Source organism: Chelon labrosus (assembly GCF_963514085.1).
Source record: "Chelon labrosus genome assembly, chromosome: 1".
Taxonomy (NCBI): Eukaryota; Metazoa; Chordata; class Actinopteri; order Mugiliformes; family Mugilidae; genus Chelon; species Chelon labrosus.
This window is the reverse complement of record NC_140337.1, coordinates 32456836-32483676: the sequence shown is the minus strand read 5'-3', so window position 1 is coordinate 32483676 and position 26841 is coordinate 32456836. Positions and strand designations below refer to the sequence as shown.

At 44.0% G+C, this 26841-nt stretch overlaps 2 protein-coding genes across 2 annotated transcripts in view; both read right to left on the bottom strand.

The window, feature by feature from the left end:
- Positions 1 to 26841, bottom strand: part of LOC311487329 (coxsackievirus and adenovirus receptor-like) — a 94315-nt gene that overhangs the window by 8357 nt on the left and 59117 nt on the right. The window lies entirely within an intron of this gene.
- On the bottom strand, positions 2613 to 3695 carry LOC311492770 (putative nuclease HARBI1; the record flags this gene model as incomplete). Its single annotated transcript, XM_084551172.1, has 1 exon — positions 2613 to 3695. One exon carries the CDS (start codon positions 3693 to 3695, stop codon positions 2613 to 2615), a length of 1083 nt encoding a protein of 360 aa, XP_084407298.1.

Below are 26841 nucleotides of genomic sequence, written 5' to 3'. Positions count from 1 at the left end.
AATAAATAAAGATGAACATTTGTCTTGCTGTTTGATTTGGAGGTGCAACAGATAAATGTTTTAGACTAACATCTAAAACATTTTTTTTTTCAATGGCATGCGATCTACCCGCACAACCTTCGCGATCTACCAGTCGATCGCAATCGACATAATGGGCACCCCTGATCTCGCTATTAACATAACTGACTCACATGAAAAATAGTCTTTTGATTTTAACCAGCAGGAGGCCCCGGTGAGAACGGTGAGGAAACGCTACCTTACTTCTGAAGTGGCTGCAAATTTTATCCAGATTTTACAGAGCACTCCTGCAGAGATTTTACCAGCACCCTGTAATTTTATCGTGGATAGTTTTAACAAAAATCTGAAATCAGCGCTGGACTCAGTGGCTCGTCTTTTAACAAAAACAATTAAGACAAAACCTACACCCCAGTGGAGAACTGAGGAGATTAAGAATTTGAAAAGAGACTGCAGGAGTGCTAAACGGTCCACTACGAAACCTTACGCCAACAACTCAAAATCTACAATAACGCAATCAAGCAGGCAAGAATTTCCCATTTCAAAAAAATCTTTTCCGACCACAAAAACAACCCTAAATTCCTTTTCTCCACCATAGATCTTTTAACAAACAGTAATTTTAACAGGTCCCACAAAATAACATCAGATACCCTCTGTGAGGACCTTGTAGACCACTTCAGAGGTAAAACTGATGATATCACATCCAGTCTTTTACCTCAACAGATTTTGGCCGCGTTTCCCAAATGCGATCGTTCTTAAGGACTTAAGAAGGCTCCTAAGAAGGGTTCGGCTAAGAAGGAGCGCTAAGATACGGGTGTTTCCCAGAAGCGTTCTTAACTGCCTTCTTAGGAGAACCTTAAGATCAAGCCTAAGAAGCTTCTTAAGAAGCTCTTAACGGGAGCTGTCAACCGCGGTGGTGCTGAAACTGAATCAATCGATGCCAGGCTAATCGATCACCCACTCCTTTATCAGCGCTGAGCGCAGCGCGCAGTCACACACAGCGTTGTTTATAAGAAGTTGCGATATTCATGATGAGTACAGAGTTAGTGAATTAGCTTCACATTGTGTGCTGATAACCATATATAGATCAAATAAAAAGAAAAGAAAAGAAAAAATAATAAAAAAGAAAACAACAAGTAGCCTAGTTGCGCGCCTACGCGCGTCTCTCCTGCTCAAACAAAGTGTTTGCACGTGGATATTCATGGGTTTCATCAGGTCCCTTTCCACAGGTGTTTTAATCAAGCACCATGCAGTATACATTCATAATCTAGGTGCTTGATTTTAAACACCTGTGGAAAGGGACCTGATGAAACCCATGAATAGCATTAAGTTAATTTTTGTTTTAAGTGTGTGTGTGCCATCAGGTGTATCCAAGTAGTAATCAAGCCCATTAGCGCATATATACCCCCATGAATATTGGCACACACATGTGAGAATGGATGAAACTGGGAGGAAAAAGAGCAAGCGGGCACCGTCGTTTACCGTGGAGGAGATGGGCGTCCTAGTGGACGAGGTGTGGCAGCACCGCGAGGTTTTATTTGGAGGAACAAAAGGGAAAAAAAACATCATGGTGAAGAACCGTGTATGGCAGGATATAGCTAAGAAGATGTCCCCCTCCAGCCCATGTGGCCTGCGTGACTGGGGTGCTGTCAGAAAAAAGTGGCAGGAGTTTCAGAGCCTGACCAAAAAGAAGAGTGCCAAGGTGAGAAGGGAAGCCATGGGCACGGGTGGTGGAGCACCGGGTGGGACGAACCTCACTCCTGATTAAGAGAAAGTCCTCTCCATCATAGGGAAGACGGCCTCTGAAGGCATCACAGGGGGCATCGACGTTGAGGGGGACGAGGGCCTCTCAGAAAGTGAGGAAGAGGAGCCATCCGGGAGCGGAGTAGGGGCGTGCACGCCCACAGGAGAGGACGACCCCACACAGCCGTGCCCTGTCCCCGTGAGCCAACCAGCACGGCCCAGTGTCCGCATGCTGGGAGGCTTAACCAGGAGGCCTGCAATAGCCACCTGCACCTGCAGCGAGACGCTGGTGCGCCTGGAGAGGGAGAAGCTGGTGGTGCTGCGGGGGATAGAGGACCAGCTCCTGAGACAAACTGCTCTCCAGGAAGAGATGGTCCGGATGAAGCAGGAGAGGTTGGAGCTGCACCGGAGACAGCTGGCGCTGTCCGAGGCACAGTTCAACCGTCCCTCCATCTCCGTTCCAATCATCCTTCCCCAGGATTCAGGTACGGGACAGTTCTATTTCAAGTAATTTATCTAAGCGTAGGTTCATGACGTGTGCGTAATGTGCGCCCTGACGCACGTGCTTCTCACTACTACTCACTATAGCACAGCATGTTTTGCCGGTAATTTCCCACTTGTTTCCTGAGGGGTATTTCACAAAAGCAGAATTAAGACATCCAAAATAAGTGATAAAGCGAGGCTTGACATATCACTGTATATATATATATATATCCAGAACTGGTTCTGTTTATTTATTTCAGCCTTCAGGCCTGACAGTTGATATGGGTGGTGTGGTGGTTGTGGGTTTATTGTTTTGCTGATCAGTGCTTGGTGACTGGTGGTGAAGGGGTAGGGGCTGGGGTTGTTGGAACTCAGAAGAGGTTGACGAGTTCCTGTCTGGTCTGGGCACCGGCCTGATGGAGCACTACTCGCACATCCTGGGGGGCGGGGTTCGGGGCTTCGTCCTCTGAATGGTCCTCTTCGTCATCCACAGGAGGCGGCTCATCTGCGCCAACGCGCACTGCGATGTTGTGCAGCATGGCGGTGACAACAATCACGCGGCAACACTTGCGTGGTGACAAGCGCAGCCCCCCCGACGAACGATGAATGCACCTGTAGCGGGACTTCCACCTGCCAAACACCCGTTCAACCGTCGTCCTGGTGCGTGTGTGGGCCTCATTAAACCTCTCCTCCTGAGGTGTTGCTGGATTGGTCACCGGCGTCACGAGGTAACTCCGGAGAGGGTAGCCACTGTCCCCAAGGAGGAAACTCCGACCAAACTCTCCTCTACCAGCCTTCTGCCCCACAGCGGAGTTGGCCCACATGAAGCTGTCATGTGTGCCCCCTGGCCACCTGGCGACGATGTCTATGATGAGGCCGTTGTGGTCCACCACAACCTGGGTGTTGATGGCCGCGTAATGCTTCCTGCTGATCCAGCACGGATCCACCAAGGAAGGGTTGAGGATGGGAATAAGGGTGCCGTCCACCACACCGATCACCCGGGGGATCCCAGCCACTGCATGGAACCCCTGATGGACCTGGCGGACCTCGTCCCGTGTGGTGGGCATCTTAATGTGGGTACGGGCATGGCGCAGGAGAAGAATCGGTGTCACAGCTGCCACACTCCGGGACACAGATGCTTTGCTGAGGCCTGTACCGTCCCCTACCACCTCCAGGAAGCTCCCCACTGCATAAAACCGCAGAGCAGCCAGGAGCTGCACCTCCGGGCTGAGGGCAAAATTGCGGCGGGTTGCTCTCTGGATATGTGGAGACACCAGAGTGATCAGCCGTCGGATCGTCGCACGGGGCAGCCGGTACTTTTCCTGGACAGCCCGGTCTGACAGTACGTCGAGTGGGGAGAAGTGCTGACGCACATAAACATTTATATAAACCGTCTGGCTCCGCGCTCGGCGACGCTGTTGATTAGCAGCGAGAATGTGCTGTATTGCAGCCATGGTTTCTCACACACGCGGACTTTGGCAACGCCTTTATATAGAGTAGCAGGTGAAGCCTCTCTGGATTAGGTTCAGCTGAGTTCAATTACATCTGTTTCCTTGATATCTGTGAAATGCCACAGGGTGGTTGATGTTTTTTATGTGTAAACTCATATGCAGATGTGTGGAAAACTTAAACGTGTACTTCAATAATATATATTTTTTCCTTCTCTACTATTAGCCTATGTTTCTTGCGCCAGTCCCCCACAGCTATGAGTGCATTTCAACATTAAACATTGTTTTATTATTTCAAAAAGTGGAGGATATAAATTTCCCTGACGCAGCTTGATCACTGTAGCCTAGAAATCTAGACGCCCCTGGTGGCAGGCTATGATCACTGAGCATTTGATCGCTAAGAAGGCTGTTAAGAGTGGGTCGGATCGATCTTACGTTTCCTTCTTAGTGAAAGATCTTCTTAAGCTAAGAGCGACTCTGGGAAACGCGTTCTTCTTTCGGAGCGTTCTTAAGAGCGCTCCAAAGAAGATCTTAGCGCTAAGAGCTTCTTAACTCGTTTGGGAAACGCGGCCTTTAACTGTCGCCACACCTGGATCTTTGATTTTACCCCAGGAAAAACTGGAGAGTTTTGCCCTGGTTGATGCAAGAACACTTGGTCGAGTTTTCTCCCAGGTAAACCCTACAACCTGCCTTTTAGATCCAGTTCCCACACCGTTTTTTAAAACATTTTATGGACTCCTTGAGGAACAGCTGTTAAACATTGTGAACTGCTCTCTTCAGACCGGTGTCTTTCCCACCTCCTTCAAAACGGCGGAGGTGAAGCCCCTTCTGAAGAAGAGCAATTTAGACCACAACCTTCTTAATAATTACCGGCCTGTATCCAACTTACCATTTTTAAGTAAAATTTTAGAAAAACTGTTTTTTAACCAAGTAAATTATTTTTTAAGGACAAACATTTTAAAGACAACCAGGCATCATGTCTGGTTTTAGGACCAACCACAGTACAGAGGCAGCCCTTTTAAAGATTTTAAATGATATCAGGTTCATCTTGGATAAACATAAACTCACAGTCTTGGTTCTACTGGATCTAACTGCCGCCTTTGATACAGTAGACATCACATTTTATTAAACAGATTGAAGAAACTGGTCGGCCTCTCTGGTACTGTTTTCAACTGGTTCGTCTCTTACCTCACAGATCGCCACTTTTTTGTGAGTATGGATACATGTTCCTCAGGAACCCATGAGATCAAGTGTGGGGTTCCCCAGGGGTCAATTTTAGGTCCAGTTCTTTTTAATCTCTACATGATTCCCCTTGGGGATGTCATTAGGAGGCATGCCATCAGCTTTCATAGTTATGCTGATGATACACAACTGTACATGGCCGTGTCTCCTGATGACACAGGGCCTATTGATGCCCTTTTTAACTGCATTTTAGACATCAAGTCATGGATGGCAGCGGACTTCCTGCAGCTCAACCAGGACAAAACAGAGGTTTTAGTCATTGGTCCTGAAGGCCAGAGAGAGAAACTTTTAACAAAATTACAAGATCTTAAACCATCTCAAACTGTAAAAAACCTGGGCGTGATTTTTGACTCTGAGCTTAGTTTTATCCCACATATTAAAAACATAACAAAGACTGGTTTTTACCATCTTAAGAATATAGTCAGAGTCCGCCCATTTCTCTCTCAGGCCAGCACGGAGGTGCTGATGCATGCTTTTATCTCTTGTCGTTTAGATTACTGTAATACCCTGCTCTCTGGTCTCACCCAAAAAGGGCGGGAGCACATTACACCGGTTTTAAAATCGCTGCATTGGCAAAACATCCGTTTTTTCAGTTTCAAAATGTAATCAGGCTGAGTTCAGAATCAACTCTTTCATGTACCCCCTATGTCTTTTTGGGTGCCCCTAGGGGTGCGTGTACCCCAGATTGGGAATCACTGATCTACACAAATCTAAAGATATTTACCTTCTGGACCAACGCACCAAAAGTCTAGGTCGCTACTGGAGAAAGGGGCATGTGGAGGGGGCGTGGTGCATCAGCTGCAGGAGAGAGGTGTGGAGAGGGCTCAGGAGAGCAGCACCAGGTGAGAGTGATTGGCACACCTGCATCCTGTTGGACTAATCACTCTCTCCTTTTAACACAGTAGCATCTTGGACCAGGAGGAACACAATGCAGAGAGACACACTCACAGCTGTCTGCAGCGGAGAAAGGCGTGCAAGCCTGCAAACGACAAGTTTTGTGTTGTGTTCTCAATAAAGAAACTTAAATGTCATTGCTCTCCAGGTGATTCTCTGCTGTAGGACTCACAGTGGCATCGGAGTACGCCACACTGGCGCCCAACGTGCTTCAGTAGGAGGAAAACAGAAGTGATGACGGGCCACAGCAACCTCTAACTACGCTTGCACAAATGCTGGTGGAGGGTGCTGCGATGAACTGGGACCAGGCTGTGCTCAGCAGGCAACAGCTGGCAGCACTCCAGTGCCAGGCGGAGCAACAGACCCAGCTACTGGAGGTGATGGTGAATCGGGTAGGGGCAGCGTCACCACCCCCCTCGCTCGCCGGTCTCACGCTCTATACAGTGTCACCACAGCATGACCCTCAAACATTCCTGGAGATGTTTGAGACGATGGTGACAGCATGCGGCTGGCCAGGGGCGGAGTGGGCCGTGCCTCTGCTTCCCCTGTTGTCAGGGGACGCGCAAACTGCAGCGCTCGGCCTGCTTACCCCCGAGGACCGTAAGAAGAAATCAAAAAAGCGCTCCTCAATCGACTGGGTTTCTCCGTAGAAGACCATCGCTGCAGGTTCTGGGGGACCAAGCTGGGACAAGCTGATGCAGCCCTGGGTTTCCGATGGCGAGGGGCGGCTGCTGGAAAAGATCATCTTGGAGCAGTTCATGAACGGGCTCCCAGCTGCCACCTCAGACTAGGTGCGCTGCCACTGCCCGGAAGACCTAGCTGCTGCCATCACCCTGGAGGAGGACCATATGGCTGTCCTCTCCCAGTGCTGGGCACAGGAGGGTCAGCCAGCCACTCCCACCTGTCCCACGCCAGCACCCCACAGAAGACCCGCGCCAGGTCCCCCGTAACACACACCCGCTCGACCTTCCCCTCTCCCTCGCACTAATCCTCCTTCTCTTTCCTTTCCACCCCAGGTTCCAGCCGCTACAGGCGCTGCTCTCAACTCACAGAGGGTTCCTTGGGCAGCAGGGCAGGAGTGCTGGAGGTGTGGACAACCCAGACACTTCCGCCGTGAGTGCCCACTCATGGAGATTGGTCAAGTGATTCGGGTTGTCGGCCCTCCAGCACCCTCCCCGGTCCAGGAGGGACGTACAGCGTTCTGGTAAGGATTCAGAGAGGTACGCATCAGGCGATGGTGGACTCAGGCTGCACGCAGTCTGTGGTTCACCAGCATCTGATTCAACCCGGGGCTTTGATAGAGGCAGGATGGGTGGATATAAGGTGTGTGCATGGGGATATTCACATGTAAGATGGACCACAATTACGGCTGGATGATGCAGCAATAAAATGACCCACAGGCAGGTTTGGCGTGTGTAAAAGATGAGGCTTTTTTTTTTTCATCCATATTCCGGAGCACATGAAATCTCCCAGCATCAGACCAGCAACACTCAAGCTGTTAAAATGGTGCCTTTTTATACCGTGTTTCAACTAATGACCTCGGGAGACTTCATCGACAGGGATCCACTGCCTGCTCACATATTAACACACTTTTCCTTTCTTCAATTATATACCCACACATCCTCACAACCCTATATACATATTAATTTCCCCTGTTATTCATGAAAACAACCCACACTAAACCACATTACATTTAGAACAATAAAACACACATATATCCAAAAACCCCCAAACCAATTTACACTTGGTTACCCCCGGAACTTTAAAACATGGAGTCCGTTGTCTGGGGAAGCCTTTTGCCCGAACACCCTGAAGACAGAGACCGGTGAGTACAAAATACGCCTCCTCATTGCACATTGCACCTACATACACCTAAAGAGCAACATATTATATTTTACATCCACCATCACATTTCTTTAGCTTGGCTCTTGCTCATTGTTTTATCAATTAAAACATGGCTGCATATTTTACCCCCATGTCCCTCTCTTCCAGGTGGAGCTACGTGGCCTACACAGCACCAGCCAGCCAATCCCAGGCTACAAAAGGACAATCAGTATGGAGACAAATATTGCAAACTATAGCTATATCAATGTGCAAAACGCAATGTGACAAAATGTCTTGTGCAAAGTGTTGTTGCTCCTATTAAAGTGCTTGTGCAATTATTAAAGTGCATGTGTTCCCATACTCTAACAGCTAAAAGTGCATGGTGCCATATTTACAAAGTCAAGTGACGAAGCGCTCTTCGTCACATCACAGATACACTGTAGTACCAGTGGAAATTCGTTTTAAGGGTAAAAAGCATAGTGTGAAGGCTGCGGTTAGCTCCCGCCTGACGCACCCCCTGATTCTGGGTACTGATTGGTCAGGGTTTGTCCGGCACTGCAGGGGGAGGGGGCACCGGTGGTGCCTTCACAGGAGGCAGGTTCCCGTGTTTCTCTCCATGGATTTTCACTCGAACAGTCTCGTGATGATACTCTACGCTTTGCCTACGACCAAGTGATAAAAATTGGTGCGCCCTGACACAGCATTAACATATCCACACTTTACATTGTGCATGGGCAGACTATACAGAGTGAGCCGTGACACAGATGAGATAATTACCCAGTTATTGCTACAGAAAACCCGCGGGGATATGGTTTTCCAGACGGCTCATTATAACCCAATGGCTGGACATATGGGGTGTGAGAAGACACTGAACCGTGTAATTGTGGTAGATTGATTTTATTAAAAAAATGACAATGAAAATTACTTCATGAGACAGTAAAAACAGCTACCAATTTAAAAATGATAAATGAAATCAATAGTTTAAGAAAAACAAAAAAGGGAATTAGTTGATGGGAAGATGTGAGACTTGTACTCCTCTCCTAACTGATGATTTAAAATTCATGTGAACAAGATTAAATATGTGAGGTTAAAATACTTAATTGACTTGAACGAGGTTAAAAATGGTTATAAATATACCTGTCAGATTAGCTTATCTGTCATCAACCTGTTGGGCCTTTAAGAAAAATTACTCGTGATCGATTAGTTATGCCTGCAGTGACCGTGAGGGGGAGTTCGTGGCAAGGATGCTTCACACTAGTGATGGGAACATCAGTTCTTTTGACTGTACTGAATCACTAGAATCAGTTCATTAAAATGATTCGTTCACCGAATCATTCAGCGCTTAGCAGGAGCCCTGAGTGCATAATGCACATATGTGAAACTGAAGGCCTGCAGGCCACATACGGTGGTTGCCATGGCAACCACTCGGCATATCGGCACGGCAGCCAGGTGCTCTTAAGTTACATCAGTCCATATAATTGATCAATAAAAGCTCATCACAAGCATTAGAGCACTCAATACTGAAATATGTTTCTTATGATTCTTATACAAGGACATTGTAACGCCGTACCAGTTAACAGACAACGGACTGAATCTGTTACTGATTTGTTCTGCTACTGTCCCAGTAGCACATACAGCTAACAGAAAACTTACTAAAATATAAATGACAACACCGCTGCAGATAAACACCAGTCTGTTCACATACATGCTAACATGCAGACACACTGAAAGTATCCGTTAGACAAATAACAGCATGTTTAAAACGGTATTAGCATGCTAGCTTAGCCCTGTAGTTAGCTGCACTCTCCACCGTATAGTAACCACCACGTCCTGCTAGTCTCATTTTATACTACACGGTGAACGTGAGTCCTCTAAAGCAGTACATTCACTGAACATGCTACATGGATGTTAACAAGACAGTAATTTTAGCGATATAGTTACTAAACGTGAATCAAGTCCTCTCCTTGAGTGACAGTTCTCTCCGTGTGTACGTCACAGTACGTGAACATGCTGTGCTTAAAGCAGATTTGCGAATCGTTCGTGATTCGCTGATTCTAGGTTCACTAGGTGATTCGAGAACCTAGCGAACGAATCTTGCAGATTCGCTAGATTCGTGAACGAATCTTGCAGTACGTTCGTGAATCGTGATTCGCTGCAAGATTCACTAGATTCGCGAACCTACCCACCAAACACCAGACGTCATTTAGACGTTGTTTTTAGGGCTAAATCTGGTCGGTCCGTCATGGCCTTAATTTAGCCCAAAAATAGTTGTTAAAAATTGGGCTTTCTGTAGTCGTCCTTTTTTTTATCCAAATTTAGCCTAAAAAAAAGTCGTTGAAAATTGGGTTGTGTTTAGTCGTCTTTCTTTAGTCCAAATTTAGCCCAAAAAAAGTTTAATCAAAATAAAAATTTTAATCAGTCTGGGTGTTTCTACTGGTCACGTGTTCCTTCCCACACTCTTATTGGTTATACCTACTTAAGCCCGCGATAAGAACCGGTTTGAGCTGGAGAGGAGCAGGAGCTGAGAGATGAGAAGAGGAATGGAGGAAAATAAAAAAGGTCTGCAGTTGTGCCATACTCTTTCCATTTCCGGATGATGGATTGAACAGTGCTCCGTGAGATGTTCAAAGCTTTGGAAACCTTTTTTATAGCCTAACCCTGCTTTAAACTTCTCTGCAACATTATCCCTGACCTGTCTGGTGTGTTCCTTGGACTTCATGATGCTGTTTGCTCCCCAATATTCTCTTAGCAAACCTCTGAGGCCATCACAGAACAGCTGTGTTTGTACTCAGATTAGATTACACACAGGTGGCCTCTATTTAGTCATTAGGTCAACTAGGGCTGAACAATATATCGTTATCGTATCTATTTCTAGATATGAACATTCAAGATATTAATATCGAAAAGGCAACGATATAGAACCCACCGCTCGCCATGCATGTACAGCTCCGGCAGTCACAACAAACATTATTTTTACGATTGCCCTTGAATGCATCGCTAAGGCCAGCCAACCACAAACCTTATTTCATGCTTGCTGTGGATCGACAGCTGAAGCCAACCAATGACAAACATACGAGGGCGCAAACACACACACGACATACACCGCGGGGAAATTAAAAAGAAAGGGAAGAAACAGTGACTTGAGTGCGGAAGATAATGCGGCTGGTGGCGGTGCAGCATCTGATTTGGTGCCAAAACACAAATCATCTTCCATCATTTGGAGGTATTTTGGATTTAAAAGGGATGATGTAAACCAGAGCGAGGTGTTGTGCTGGTCGCTTGGCGGAAATTGCGACGAAGCAAGATAGCACAAGAAACATGTTTCACCACATGAAACAACACCATCACGTGCTGCACGAAGAGTGTATTGCAATGAGAGAAACAGCGGGGACTTCTCAGTCATCCCAAAGGAAGCAAAGTTGGATTGCTGATGCGTTCAGTAGTGTTACACCGTATGAGTCAACGTCCACCAGACATAAACACATTACAGACGCTGTAACATACCACATTGCAAAACACATGGTACCCATGTACACAGTCTAGAAAGAGGGCTTTTAAAAAAATGGTTCAGACGCTGGACAAGCGTTATAAAATGCCATCCCGAACACACTTTAATCAAGTGGCCATTCTGAAACTCTATAATGAGTGTAAAATGAATGTTGAATCCGAGCTCCATGAAATCGATCATTTCGCCACAACCACGGACCTGTGGTCGAGCCGGACAACCGAACCTTACATCGGTTTAACGGTCCATTTTATTACAACAAACTTCGAACTCAAGACCCGCTGTCTGCAGACGTCCTTCTTCCCCGGGGACCATACAGGGGATAATACAGCGCAGGAGATGAGAGGTGCGTTAGCAGACTGGGACTTGAAGGAGGACGACTGATAACGCATCAAACATGATAAAGGCTTTGGAGGTGAATGGATGGATGCGCCTTCAGTGCTTTGGACACAGGCTACACCTGGCAATAGGTACATTTTGCTATGTTTATTTTAATAACTTTGAGACAGAGAGAGAGGTGTGTGGGTGAGAGAGAGAAAACAATCTGCATTAATATGTGGTTATTTAGCTATTGTAATATATTCATGAATTATTTTGTACAACTATTTTGTCTAGAAAACGCAGTGAAAGGTGACAACCGGATCAGCCGTGCAACAGGTGTCTGCAAAAAGTTGGTGTGCCACTTCTCACACAGCTGGAACAAGAGAGTGGCACTTGAGCAAGCCCTGAAGCGCCTCAACCTTCCAGTCCATGGACTCATAACTGAGTGTCAAACTAGATGTGGGTCTAGGCTGCTCATGATTGACAGGGTTCTGGAGCAGCAGAAAGCACTCCATGAGGTCCTCTCAGAGGACAGAAGCACCCGGCACCTAATTCTTGGACATCAAGAATTATGCTGGAGTCAGTCAGCAAGGCACTGGGACCACTACTTGAATTCACGGATGCTCTGTCAGGGGAGGATTATGTAAGTGTTTCACACATCAAGCCAGTACTCAGCCTGTTTAACACAAACATCTTGGCACCAGAGGAGGATGACACTGACATGACCAAGTCCTTAAAAAAGAAAATGTTGGAGTACATGAATAGCAAGTATGAAGAGAGGGTCACACAAGAGCTCCTGGATGTGGCATCCTTCTTAGATCCAAGATACAAGACACAGTACATCAGTGTTAACGATGTCCTCATTATCAAAGCCAGACTGGTGTCAGAGATGAAGACGATGGAACACAAGGTAAATATAACGGTTAGAATGGATTAAATGTAACACAGTGCGCGCGCACACACACACACAACTACCTTTGTTCTGTAAGTAATGCATTTTCTGCATACAGTTCTGTTGTCTTTTGAAGACTATAAGATGTTGCACTATTTCAGTGTTTCACCTTCCACCAGCTGCAGCATATATTTGTTATTTATTGTTAAAGCAGAGCTGCAGTAAAATGTTTGATTTTTCATTTATTTATTGGTGACTTTGTTAATGTTGATGACTGGCAGTGAGTTCTATCGATAAAACTGCACTTTCCACATTCTTTTGTATGATGTTCTTATTTTTCTGAAAAATGCTTGGTTTTCACCAAACCCGGAGACATATCGTATCATATCGATATCGAGATATCTGGCATGAATATCGAGATATGAAATTTTGTCTATATCGTTCAGCCCTAAGGTCAACATTCGATCATTCAGCAATCATCAGGTGACTTCTGAAGGCAATTGGTTGCACTCAGAGAAAAGGGGGCTGAATACTTTTGCACACCGCACTTTTCAGTTTTATATTTGTATAAAAAAAATTTGTATCATGTATAATTTTCTTTGTACTTCACAATTGTGTGCCACTCTGCGTCAGTCTTTCTCATAAAATTCCAATAAAATATATTTATGTTTGTGGTCGTAATGTGACAAAATATGGAAAAGTTTAAGGGGTATGAATACTTTTGCAAGCCACTGTATTCATATGGAAAGGTCAGTAGCTAAGATACTACAAGATGCATTGGGTCTGGACTATACTCCAACACTTGATTGAGCTCACAGAAGCCTGCTGCCCAGATCCCCCGCGACCGATCGCTGTTAAGTTTCACTATTTTCAAGAAAAAACGGATGTCTTGAAAAAAGCGTTAAGCTGGTGCCTGGTACTACATAACAACAAGCCGATCTACATCTATCCAGACTACATTGCTGCTGTGAGGAAACCTCGGGCTGTCTTCAAGCGAGAGGGCTGCTGAGCCACTGCCCTAACACCTGGTTTGGTCTGCTGTTCCCTGCGACGTTGAAAATCACCGTCCCAAATGGACAACAGAGATTATTCGTCAACCCTGCTGAAGACACTTGCAAAGTGAAGATGCAGGTAAATGTAAATGTACTTTATTTATATAGCACTTTAAAACAACCCACAGGTGAACCAAAGTCCTTTACAAACGATCAAACAACGATTAGAAAAAACACACCAGAGACAATAAATATAAGTAAAAGTAAAATAAAAAATGAAAACAATAAAAATAAAAGTGTCACCACATTACCGGGTACTAAAAGCCATTCCAAAAAAATAATTTTAAAATTATTTTATTTTTATAATAAACTTTTTATTGATTTTAAACATTAAACATTAAGTACACAGGAATCAAACAGACATAAGACATAAAACACCCCCACATATCCCTCCCCTTTACATCCCCCTCCCCACAGAACACACAGAGCGCGCCCCCCCCCCCCCCCCCAATGGAATACACAGACGACTTTTACGTGGTGTTAAGTAGGTCCTGTGACAAATTTTGTAGTGGATTAATTGGTGATTTGGGTTTTTAGATGACCGAAAGACATTTTCCCACACAGTATCCCAATCAATGGACTCTGTTCCTGGATGTATATCTGCCTCCCAAGATCTGCGTTCGGGAGATTCTGCAGGAATGTATGACAGGAGATTGATATAAATATAAGAGACTGTTTTCTTTCGGGGAGCTTTCTCTATCAGTGATATTAAAGGGTGAGTCTTCAATTCAGCCCCCCAAGGAACCTTGAGTGAATTAAGAGCTGACCTTACTCTGAAATAGAGGAACCATGAGCTTCTTGAGATACTGAAGTGGGACATTTGATTGGGAAAATCCAAAATTGCGTTTTGGCCTGAGATATCCCCCAATGTCCAAATGCCATGTTGAGCCCATAATTGTGAAATGAATGGTTCGCTACCTGTCAATAGATTGCCGTTATACCAAATAGGGGAGTGTTTGTGCCATTTTGATTTAAAACCCATACATTTCTCTACATTCGCCATAGTTTGTATTACATATGATACTATTGGACCAAATTGAGAATAACATTTCTTATGTTTGAATCCAGAGAAGGCTACATCTTTAAGTCTTAAAGGATAAACCAGTTCCTGTTCTAATGCCTTCGAGGGTGAAATTACTTCTGTATCAAACCATTGTTTCAAGGAACGCAGCACGAACGCCCAATGATATAACTTAAAGTTTGGGCAAGCCCATCCTCCCTGGGGTTTGTCTCATTGTAATGTTGGCCATTTAATGTGGGGCTTCTTTCCATTCCAAATGAACTTTCTAAGTTTTGAGTCAAGTTTCTGCCAAAATCCAGCTGGGGTTGGCAAAGGGAGCATAGAGCACGGAAGTACATTCATTGTGATTGTAGCTACCCGGGCTGGCATTGATGAAGGGAGTGCTGCCCATCTCTCAAGGTCATCCCCAACTTTCTTCAAAATGGACAAGTAATTATTTTTCGCTATTGCCTGGACACAGGGACTGATTTCTATACCTAAATATATTGCTTTTTGTGCTACCGGTATACGGGATTGGATTTCCAATTTCTTCAGATCTGTGTTCAACAACAATAGTAGGATCGATTTGGAGTAGTTAATCTTATAACCAGAGAATGCACCGAAGTGTTCTATGATTTTCAGCACATTTGGAGGGGATTGTTGTATGTTAGAGAGGTAAACAAGTGTGTCGTCAGCATACACTGAAATGGATGCGGACCCTATTTGAATTGGAGCAACCAGAATGCTTTGTTGTATGTATTGGGCTAACGGTTCGATGATAGATTGATAGATTGCTCACTTATAGTGGAATTAATAGTGTCTAACCAAATCGGACCTATAATATTCCATAGTTCTAAATATTGTTCGGCAGGGATCCCATCAATTCCTGGGGAGCGCCCCCTATTGGTTAATTTAACTGCTAGATGTAGTTCATTTAAAGTTATAGGGACATCCAGTTCCTTAGATTCGTTGTCAGATAGCGTGGGTAAATTCAGCTTGTCAAAGAATGAGTCGAATGATCCCGGAGAAAGTCTGTCCTCCGAAGAGTACAGATTCTCGAAAAATGACTTAAATGTATTATTAATATCAGCTGTTTTAGTAACCAGTCCCTTCACCGGGCAGTTAATAGATGAAATACTGAGTTGGTTTTCTTGCCATTTCAATGTTAAAGCAAGGAGACGGCTCGGTTTACTTCTATCAGTATAATATCTATGTTTGGTGGCGTGCATCAAAAATTCAACCCACTGCCTAAGTATATCATCTAGTTCTGCTTTCACTGACTTAAGCTTTGTTTCCACCTCATTACTATAGTGGTCCTTAAGCTCTCTCTCTAAGTTACTGCAAGTCTGTTCTAGCTGGGAAATCTTTTGCAAACTACATTTTTGATGATAAAATGAGAAACCAATCGCATTGTGACGTAGAAAGCCTTTGATCACTAACCATACTATTGCGTTATCTGAGACTGAATCTTTGTTAATATTAATAAATTCTACTAATCTGGTTTTAACTTGTGAGAGATATTTTTCATTTTTGAGAAGGGTTGTATTGAATCTCCACCTGGACGAAGTACATTGTAAGAATTCCAGATTAAATGAGGTTATTATTGCATTATGATCAGAAATAATACGAGGTAGGAATACAACCTTGTCTACAGATGGGGTCAGGCTTGGTGTGGCTAGGATATAATCTAGAGCTGTAATCGGGCCTTAAAAGTTAGGCCTGACAGAAATCAGCCCGAGCCCGAGCCCGAGACGGACAGCTTTTTAAAAGCCCGAACCCGTTTACAGCCGACATTATTGAAATGTGCACGCACACAGCTCTTTTGCCTTTTGTCAAGAATGAGTCATTTATACATTTTTTAAGATAATTTATTAATGACTAGGCTATAGGCCACTAGGAAGTTATAACAAAGAAATGAAAGTCCTCTAACATCGTAACATCTCAGTAACGACGTAACATCTCGCGCTCAAATAGGCCTAGGCATAGCCTACACTATAAATAGGTCAACGGGCCTATAAAAAAGAGTCTTTCTTAACAAATTAAGTCAAGATAAATTCTAAACTAAGATAAGTATTTGGGAATAACGACATAAAACAAAAAGTTATATAACATTGAGATTAGACGAACGAAAGAGGGACTTGTCTAAGACAAACAAATGCGGCCGCCTCTCTCCACAATCACCAATAGGAATATAAATAGGCCAACGTGCCAATAAAAATGAGTCTTTCTTAACAAAATAAATTAAGATACATTCTAAATTAAGATGGGTATTTGTCAATAACGAAATTAAGACAAAGGCTCCGTCGGATTTGCTTCGCCACTTCTCTCCACATTCCGGTCTCAATGCGACGGTGAACAGCAGCTGAAATAATAAAAGAATAATGCCAACATTAGCCTATATAGCCTACTCTGTTTATGCATGTAAGACTCAATTAATATTTAGTTATAAATTTTAAAAAAACCTTTACTCACTATTATTAGGCTACATGTTTTTGTGGAGGAAAATTATTGAATCCACTGTAGATGGCTTCAGCGCGGTCCTGCGCTTACTGATGGTGCGTCCAGCAGCACTAAACACCCTTTCACTGCTGCTGCTACGGGCCGGGATGCATAGTACTGATCTGGCTAATTTTGCAAGTTTTGGGTAGGATGGTTTGTTGATGTTCCACCAGCCAAGAACATCCGTTTCATTTTCCATGACAGCCATTTCAATGTAGCGAGTGACCTCGTCATCTTCGCAGTCAGCTTGCCTTACATTTTCCCACTCCTCAAAATTCGCTCTTTTTGCCGGAGGAGGAGTGGGTTCTCTGGAGAGCTCTTGGTCTCGAATCGCCACATCTGGTGGACCTGCAGCCATGGCTTGCAGAAGAGTGCGGGCATGAGCATGTACGGCATTTCTGTCTGAGTGTGACAACATTCTCAGCTGATTAAATTTTGGCCAGAGGAATGTTGCGATCTTATGGAGGTCCTGTATTACCACTTTACGCGAGAGCCAGTCTTCGTGCCATTTACGCACGACAGCTTGCTGAGGGGAGTCCAGGACATTGGGCTTACAGTGACGCTTCAGTTTCTCACACCAGAGACACACAAGATTAAGTGTAGGATACTTGTCTCCCTCAAGTTCCCGTTGTGCTTCATAGAACGGCTTCAGAAAGGCTACCAAAAAGGCCAGTGTGTCCGGTGCTATTTTTTCAATGTGCGCTCTCCCCTCGTTCCTAAGCTTTTCGTGGAGCTCATGATAAATGGCCTGTATAGAGGTAAGTGTGAGGTACACAGTACTGAACCGAGTGTCTCCCATTTGCAGCAATGTTGCTGACAGTTGTGCAGCCAACCCCGACTGTTTAACGTACCTCACTAATGATTTAGCAGCAGAAATTGCATCTCCTATGTCCGGAGCACCGTCGGCTTTGGATAACTCGGCAATGTCGAGTCCATGGCGCAGTACTGTATTAATGACATGGTCAATGCAGTCCAATCTCTGGTATGGCCGCAGAGCTAATTTAATGTTTGCCCCCTCATCGGTCACCCATACAATTTTGCTAAGAGAGGAAGCGTCAAGGCCAAACTTTGTCACCAGTAGTTTCAGTATCTCCCGTCTGATATTTTCTCCCGTCTTCGCCTCTTTCAAAGGGAACATTGTAGTTGTCAGGGTTTTATTAACCAGTTCCATATCCTCACTTATGAAATGGCATGTGATTGTCAAATAACTAATTTTCCTATAATCCTCTGTCCACATGTCTGTGGTCATTGCGACCATGCCATCTTTCAAAACAGTCTTAATTTTCTGTACTAAAGCTTCCCTCTTTTCTTCTGCCATGTCAGCGCACCTCTTCGCAATTGTCACATGGCAGGGAATAACACAGTTTACCGGAACCCTCCCATATGCAGCCCCCACATTAATTAACTCTTGCGCCAGCTCTTCAAACCCCTGGCCATTTACAACATTAAAAGGCCTAATGTCTTTACAACGAAAGCTGACGCACTTTTCAGTCAACGTTTGTTTCACCTTTGCAGAGATGGGGTTTAATGCTGTAACAAACGTTCTGACAGTTGGTTGATCCTGGGCACTGGCACGTGTTGAACAGCTTTGATCAATATGCCTCATCAGGGACGAATTCCCTGTCGTTTTGCTGTCGTACTTTAACAGAATGTCGCATCTCTTGCATTTCACATAACCCACTGGCTCGTTGTTCTCGTTATGCACATGCTCAAAACTTTTCCACACCTCAGACTTTTTCTTTTCCGGTGCAACCAAAACATAATCGCCAGAGGCCAGCCTCCGTTTCACCTCCTCAGCATCCATTTTCGAATCTTTCTCGTGCTAATCGAAACGCATCACCTGACCACTCATTTACCGCGCAAGCTGGAGCGCAAGCTGGAGCGCAAGCCCGAGCCCGGCCTGAGCCCGTGTAAAATGCTAAAAATTAAGACCGAACCCGTCTGGCTCGGGCAAAGATTTACAGCTCTAATATAATCTATCCTTGAAAACATTTTATGATAAGGGGAGAAGTATGTATAATCTCTAGCCGTAGGATTCTGAACCCTCCAGATATCCACCAAGTTTATGTCCTTAGCAAAATTTCTTAAAGCATCAGAGGATAAAGCTTGTGAATGCGTAACGGATGGATTAGATCTATCTAGGCTACAATCGAAAAATGTGTTCATGTCTGATCCTACAATAAGTGAATAAAGAGACACAGTAGCTCTTTAGTTAACCAAGGAAAATAAGTTGGATCAAAGGTTGTGGGCGCATATATACTTGCGAAGGCTATCTTTTTCCCCTGGATAGATACTCCACAATAGGCCAATCTCCCTGAATTATTAGAACTAAATTTCTCAATTGCCAGATTTACGTTTCATTAGGATCATGACCCCCTTGGTCTTGGATCCATCCCCCGAGAATGCTACCATTCTGTAGTGTTTGTTCTGCATACGACGGGCATCGGACGGTTTTAGATGAGTCTCAGATAAGAGTGCCACATCAACATCCTTTCTTTTTAATAATTCTAGAACTTTCAAGCGTTTAGATAGTGAGTTTAATCCCCTAACATTAAGGGATCATATAGTGCAATTAGCCATCCAGATGACCTCCGACCAGAATGAAATGTAATATATGATATATGATTAGTATAACATCCCTATGTGCCCCCCCCCCCCCCTGCAATATACACATAACTTCCTTGTAACCATCTTGAGCTATCTACCCTACCTGGCAGAGCTCCCAAGTAGGGGTGGGCGATATATATCGTCTGCGATAATATCGTGATTGTTGTGTTAACGATGTGCAAATTCACATTATCGAGTATTTAAATTAGTCCGAAAAAAACACTCCAAAACACGCATTAAAACTCCACACATTCAGAGGTGCGTGCAGCAGAAGCCCTTGGCTGCAGCAGGGCGTCACGTGATTGTTGTAGTGGGCCTACACGTCATAGAAATGTTAGAACAGCAGAAGGTAGAAATGTTAGAACAGCAGAAGGTTTTCTTTAAAGACATGATGGATCTCCAGGAAAAGAACTTTAAAACGTTCCTGCAACTAATCATGGAGACAACAAACAAGCGAATCGACGACCTCGTAAAAGACTTCACGGAATACAAACAGAGCCTGGACTACACGCAAACTCAGGTGGATAATCAGAAAAAGTCCTGCGACGAGATTGCAGCGCTTTGCAGAGATGCGCGCAAAGACATAAACACGGTATGCGAATCTGCACTGTCACTTGATGGTAAAGTTGACAACCTCGAGGGGCAGTCCAAAAGAAACAACATCATTATTGATGGCATTCCGGAGTCTAAACGTGAGAGCTGGAATGTAACAGAGAACAAGGTTCGTCGGATTCTAGCCGAAAAGTTGGAAATGGACGAGGAACGGATCGAGGTGGAGCGAGCCCACCGGATGGGTGACCCGACAACAGAAGGAGAACGACACAGGCCGATCATCGTTAAGTTCTTAAGATGGAAGGACAAGGAGGCTGTTATGGCGAGGGCAAACAAGCTAAGAGGCACGAACATCTACTTTAACGAGGACTACTCTGAAGCCGTGAGGCAGAAACGAAAGGAACTCATCCCAATCATGAAAGCTGAAAGATCAAAGGGAAACATTGCCTACATTCGCTATGATAGACTCATTGTCCACCCTCCCTCCCAAAAGACTGTTGGAGTCGGAGGGGAAACATCTGCCAAGACCACAGGTTCGTAACTTCGGGCGCGCAAGTACACGCACTATGGACTGCCTATTAGGCCTTATTTTCCTTTACCACGTCGATGTCACTTCCCAAGAAAGGGCTAAAAATAGCCCATGTGAACATATGTAGCTTAAGAAACAAAGTTCAAGACATTGACAATCTGCTAACGACTGACAAAATTCATATTCTAGCCATCTCTGAAACTCACTTAGATAGCACATTTGATGATGCTACAGTGGAGATACAGGGATATAGCATTTACAGAAAGGACAGGGATAAGTATGGGGGAGGAGTTGCAATGTACATTCAGAGCCACATCCCTGTTAAGTTCAGAAGTGATCTTATGTCATGTGATGTTGAAATGCTATGGCTACAGGTTCACCTACCCCACCTAAAACCTATATTACTGGGATGCTGTTATAGGCCACCAAGTTCTAGCAGTCAGTATCTTGATAATCTGTGTGAAATGTTTGAAAGAGCATGTGATGAAAACAGAGAAATCTATGTACTGGGAGACCTAAACATAAATTTTCTTGCATCAAGCTGTCCTCTGAAAAAGAAAATTCTTAGCATTACCGGTGTCTGCAATCTTGTTCAGGTTATTAACCAACCAACCAGGGTGTTCACTAACAAGAACGGAACTGTATCATCCACATGCATTGATCACATTTACACCAATGCTGTTGAACTCTGTTCAAAAGCCATATCTGTTTCCATTGATTTCAGTGATCATAATTTAGTGGTTATATCTAGGAAGGCTAAAGTTCCAAAGGCTGGGCCAAAAATTGTATATAAAAGATCATACAGGGGTTTCTGTTGTGAATCATATGTGAATGATGTTAAAAATATTTGTTGGTCTAATGTCAGTAAACAAAGAGATCCAGATACTGCGCTTAATGTTTTCACTGAACTGTTGGTTCCAGTTATGAATAAACATGCACCTGTTAGGAGGCTAACTGTAAGAGCTGTTAGGTGTCCCTGGGTTGATGATGAATTAAAGGAATGCATGGCTCAGAGAAGTGAGGCAAAAGAAGTGTCGAAAAGGTCAGGCTGTACATCTGATTGGCAAGCATATTGTAAACTGAGGAACTATGTCACTAAAATGAACAGAAAGAAGAAGAAATTGTATTATGGATCAATGATAAACGACATAAAACAGGATGCAAAGAAGCTATGGAGCACCCTAAAGGACATCATGGGCAGAAAGAGTAACTCGGCTCCATCTTTTATTGAAGTGGAAGGGTCATTCATAACTAAACCTATGGATATTGCCAATTATTTTAATGACTATTTCACTAGCAAAGTGTGTAAACTTAGGCAGGAAATGCCAACAACACACAATGAGCCATTGTATTCATGTATACAAAACAAAATAATGTATGACAAGAACTGCTCTTTTGAATTCTGCAATGTGACTATAGATGAAGTGAGAAAACCTTTATTGTCCATTAGTAATGAGAAACCATCAGGCATTGATAACCTGGATGGGAAGTTATTGAAGATTGTAGCGGACTATATTGCCACTCCTGTATGCTACATCTTTAATCTTAGTCTTGACAGTAATAAATTCCCTCAAATTTGGAAAGAGGCAAAGGTAATCCCTCTACCAAAAAATACTCGTGCTGCCTTTACTGGCTCAAATAGCCGACCGATCAGCCTGTTACCTGTTCTAAGCAAACTGCTGGAAAAAATTGTATTTAATCAGATACATTGTTACCTGTCATTGAACAACTTGTCAAGTAATTACCAGCATGCTTACAGGGAAGGACACTCAACCTCCACAGCGCTCACGCAAATGACAGATGATTGGTTGAAAGATATTGATCAACGGAATATTGTAGGAGCAGTACTATTAGATTTTAGTGCTGCCTTTGATGTCATTGATCATAGCTTACTATTGAACAAACTTAAGTGTTATGGCTTTACTCCATCTGCCATAGCATGGATTGAAAGTTACCTAACCAACAGGACACAGAAAGTTCTCTTTAACGGTAGCATCTCGAATGCACAACATATACATTGTGGGATTCCACAGGGTTCGTCACTAGGACCACTGCTCTTCTCCATTTTTACAAATGATCTCCCACTTGTTTGTAAGAAAGCCTGTGTGTCTATGTATGCAGATGATTCAACTCTTTATATGTCTGCACAAACAGCTGAGGAAATCTCCTCAGCCCTCAACAAAGAGTTGCAGGAGGTATTCAAATGGATCTCTGATAACAAACTTGTCCTGAACATATCAAAAACTAAGAGCATTATATTTGGAACAAAACACTCACTAAGCTCTAAGCCCCAGCTGAATTTGGTACTGAACAATGTTGCGGTTGAGCAAGTACAAGAAACAAAGCTTCTGGGGGTAAACTTAGACTGTCAATTGTCATGGTCAAGGCATATAGATTTACTGGCGCAAAAGATGGGGAGAAATATATCTGTAGTTAAAAGATGCTCTTCTTTTTTAACACCTCATCTAACCAAACAGGTCCTGCAAACCCTTGTGCTGTCGCATTTAGACTACTGTTCAGTGGTCTGGTCAGGTACCACTAAAATGAATCTAGGGAAACTTCAGCGTGTACAAAATAGAGCAGCAAGGCTTGCCCTTAAATGCACACACAGAGCCAATGTGAAGAACATGCATGACCAACTCGGCTGGCTGACAGTTGATGCGAGGGTGAAAGCATCCCTTCTTTCTTTCATAAAGAACATTAATATACTAAAGAAACCAGACTGCTTGTTTAGACAGCTCACACTAAGCTCCAATGTTCACACATACCCCACTAGACACGCCACTAGTGGTAACTACACAATTCCAACAATCAAAACAACACTAAAACAACGCACAGTACTATGTAGAGCTATGGTTGAATGGAACTCCCTTCCAGATCAGATATCAAAAATCCAGAACAAAGTTAGTTTCAAAAAACAAGTAAAGCGACACCTTACAGCTGATTGCACTAAATCCTAGTATGTACTACTGAATTGAATTTTTATTTACTCATGTTCTTTTCTTTTTTTTTTTTTTCCTTTCTGTCATCCTATCTATTGTTGTTGTGATTTCTTGTTTGTTTTAGTGTGTGGACCCCAGGAAAAGCATTTACTCTTTTCCTTTTTATATCTATTGTCTTGTATGTAGAATTCTTGTTTGTATGTTGATTTCTTGTCTGTTATATGTTGTGTGTGGACCCCAGGAAGAGTAGCTGATGCTTTCTGCATCAGCTAATGGGGATCCAAATAAAATCAAATCAAATCAAATCATCTCTCTCACAGGCATGGTTACCGAGAATGTGAGCGCACCGCTGTCTCCTGACTGCTTTTTGTCAGCTGAGCTGTTTGCATCCCGAGGCCCGGCCGTTATCACAGGCCTCTCCCGCATACTCTAGATAATCCGTTGTCTCAGCATTGATGTGGGCGAACATACAAACTGATCGCTCCATGTTATGTCAGCTAGCGCTAGCTTTGAAGCTAACGGGTGTTAGCTAGCGTGCAGCCGCTACTTTAAAGTGAACGAGGTTATCCACGGTCATGACGGAAATGAAACTTCAAAATAAATGATAGACGTTGATTTTACTCTCTTTAATTGCTATAAGGTCTCATAAAAGTCATGTTTACTCAGAGGTCAATGTTCTTACACTAGTTCAATTGGTATTTTGTATTTTGTCTGAATTGTTTTACTTGAATACTTACATGTTAAAGAAAATAAATAAGAACTGTTTTCATTCAACATGGTGCCCATTATTATCAGTGATTGAGTAACTCAGACTTTTAAAAACACATTTTTAATGGATATCGTCTAATTATCGTTATCGTTAAAATCGCCAAAAATATCAAGATATTATTTTTTGTCCACATCGCCCACCCCTACTCCCAAGTATTAAATTCAAACATTTAATGCCAAAATCAATATGCACTGAAGTAAATTAGTGTAATAATAACGAAATGAAATAGAGTGGGGAATGGGATTTGAGGGTAAAGAGTAACTTCTTAAATCTCAAACAGAATTTGTCCCTGTCTCCTCCCATCTCAGTTATTTAGTTAGTCAAATAATATGGAGACATGGTAATGCAGAGACTACTGCCGACCAGAAGACAACCACATACTGTCTGAAGTTCTTATGAGAGATAACTGGTCATCGTAAAAAAGAAAGAAAATATAGCAATTCAACCAAAAATACCCAGCGAGCCACGGCATAAAATATAACGAAATGAAAAGCCAAATGGTAATCGTTCGTTATGATAACGGGAAGAGACTGTTGACTGATAATAGATCGCTGGGTGAAAGTCTATCCAAGATCGACCCCCTGTAAGAGATCAGTCCATGCCTTCAACGGACAGAGCTGGACCGAGCTCCAACATCTGGGCCGAGGTGTTGGTTGAAAAATGCCTCCGCAGCCCCAGCAGTGCTGAATGAGTGTCGGGACCCATTGAAGTACACCACGAGCGTTAAAGGGTACCATAGGCTGAACTTAATATCCCTCTCGTACAGCTGTGCTTTCACCTTCTTATAGGCGCTGCGCCATCGGCTGAGCACTAAAGTCCGGGAAAATAAGAATTTTCTTACCCTCATAGGAGAGTTGGCTTTTCTGTATCGCCAGCTGCAGCACCCGTTCCCTCTCCTGATAGCGATGAAAGCATAGGATGAATGGACGAGGGCATACACCGGGGCCCGTCTTGGCCATCAGAGCTCTGTGACATCTCTCCAGCTCCAGAGGTTTTGTGAAGCTTTTGTCGTTCAGCACTTTCACCAGAAGTTCGGACATAAATTTCAGGGGGCACTGTCCCCACTCGCTGTCCTCGGCAATACTGAGGACCCTCAGGTTCATACGGCTCTGCCTTTTTTTTTATATCCATCCAATGTATCTTTTAATCCTTCATTTTCCTTACCCAGGTCCAGCACGGTGGATTGTAGTACCTCTACAGAAGTTTCCAGTGTGGTGATCTGGTCACTGTGGTCTGAAAGCGCGCCCTCCGCCTCGATAAAATGAGCCTCAAACAATTCCACCTGGTGTTTGCCGCCTTCCAGTGTTGTCTGGATCGGCAAGAGTGCTGTTTTTAGTGCTTCCGTGATGTTACTCCAGGTTTTCTCGTGCTCAGTTACCAACGTGGCTAATGTTAGCTGTTGTTGCTCCACCGTCGCCGCCTCTGTACTTCTAGTCGTCGGCCTCTCTTTTCTGCCTCCTTCCGACATTTCTAATGTAAATTTAACCTGAAAATGTCGTACGGTTATGGTCACTTTATGGGCGTAACTTTAAAAGTTAAGACGAACTCTATTCGGGAAAACTCTCCTCTCTCGCATCCCCCAAATAAATAAGTTTTAAGTTTAGATTTGAAAAAGCCCAGGTCAGTGATGAGACGCATGTCAGCTGGGAGCTCATTCCAGAGCCTGGGTGTCAAGTTTGTCTACAGCGTCATGACTTCCCAAACTTGAAAAAGGAAGGACTTGACGAGACTCAGGATTTCACTCAATCTTCAGTTTAATTGTCTGTGAAAGTTCTCAGTCATCCAGGTCATGGTATATCCAAAAAAGGTTCAAAAAAGGCAACTCGACTGTAGAGTTTTTTGAGAAGACGTTTCACCACTCAGCCGAGTAGCTTCCTCAGTTCAGCTAGTTCAGAACTGAGGAAGCTACTCGGATGAGTGGTGAAACATCTTCTCAAAAAACTCTACACTTTTTGAACCTTTTTTGGATATTCAGTTTATTTGACCAATAAACAATGAAGGTAAAAAACCGGTAGCCCTTTTGATTTCAATCCTCATCCCATGCGCTGATTAATTTGTGAAGTGCTTCTTTAGCTGTTTCTGCTGTCCTCCGTCGCCTTGCACCCAGCCAAACGGTGCTGTTTTTATGTGTGCTGCCGATTAGTCTAATTCCACTCACCTGATGAGGTTGCGCCACAGAGCAGAACACCCACTGTTACACGCACACAGCAGCACGCATGCGCACAGCCACACCTCCAGGCAGATCGCCGCAACACCTCCCACTCGATCTTTGCATAGTGTGACCCGGAAAGATGAGGACAACGAGGATGACGAGGCGTCGGACGTCTCGATGCAGTATGGTACCCTGGAAACCGTTCTCCTTAGACCCGGATTCTTTGCCGACAAGTTTTGGAGTCTTCACCTGAACACATCCACTTGGACAGCTTTTCACATAGACATCCCTGACGATGCCTTTGGAATCTGACCTGTAAATCTGCCTGATGATTTTGTGTCCATGTTGGAACAGCTGAGTCCAGTGTAGTAG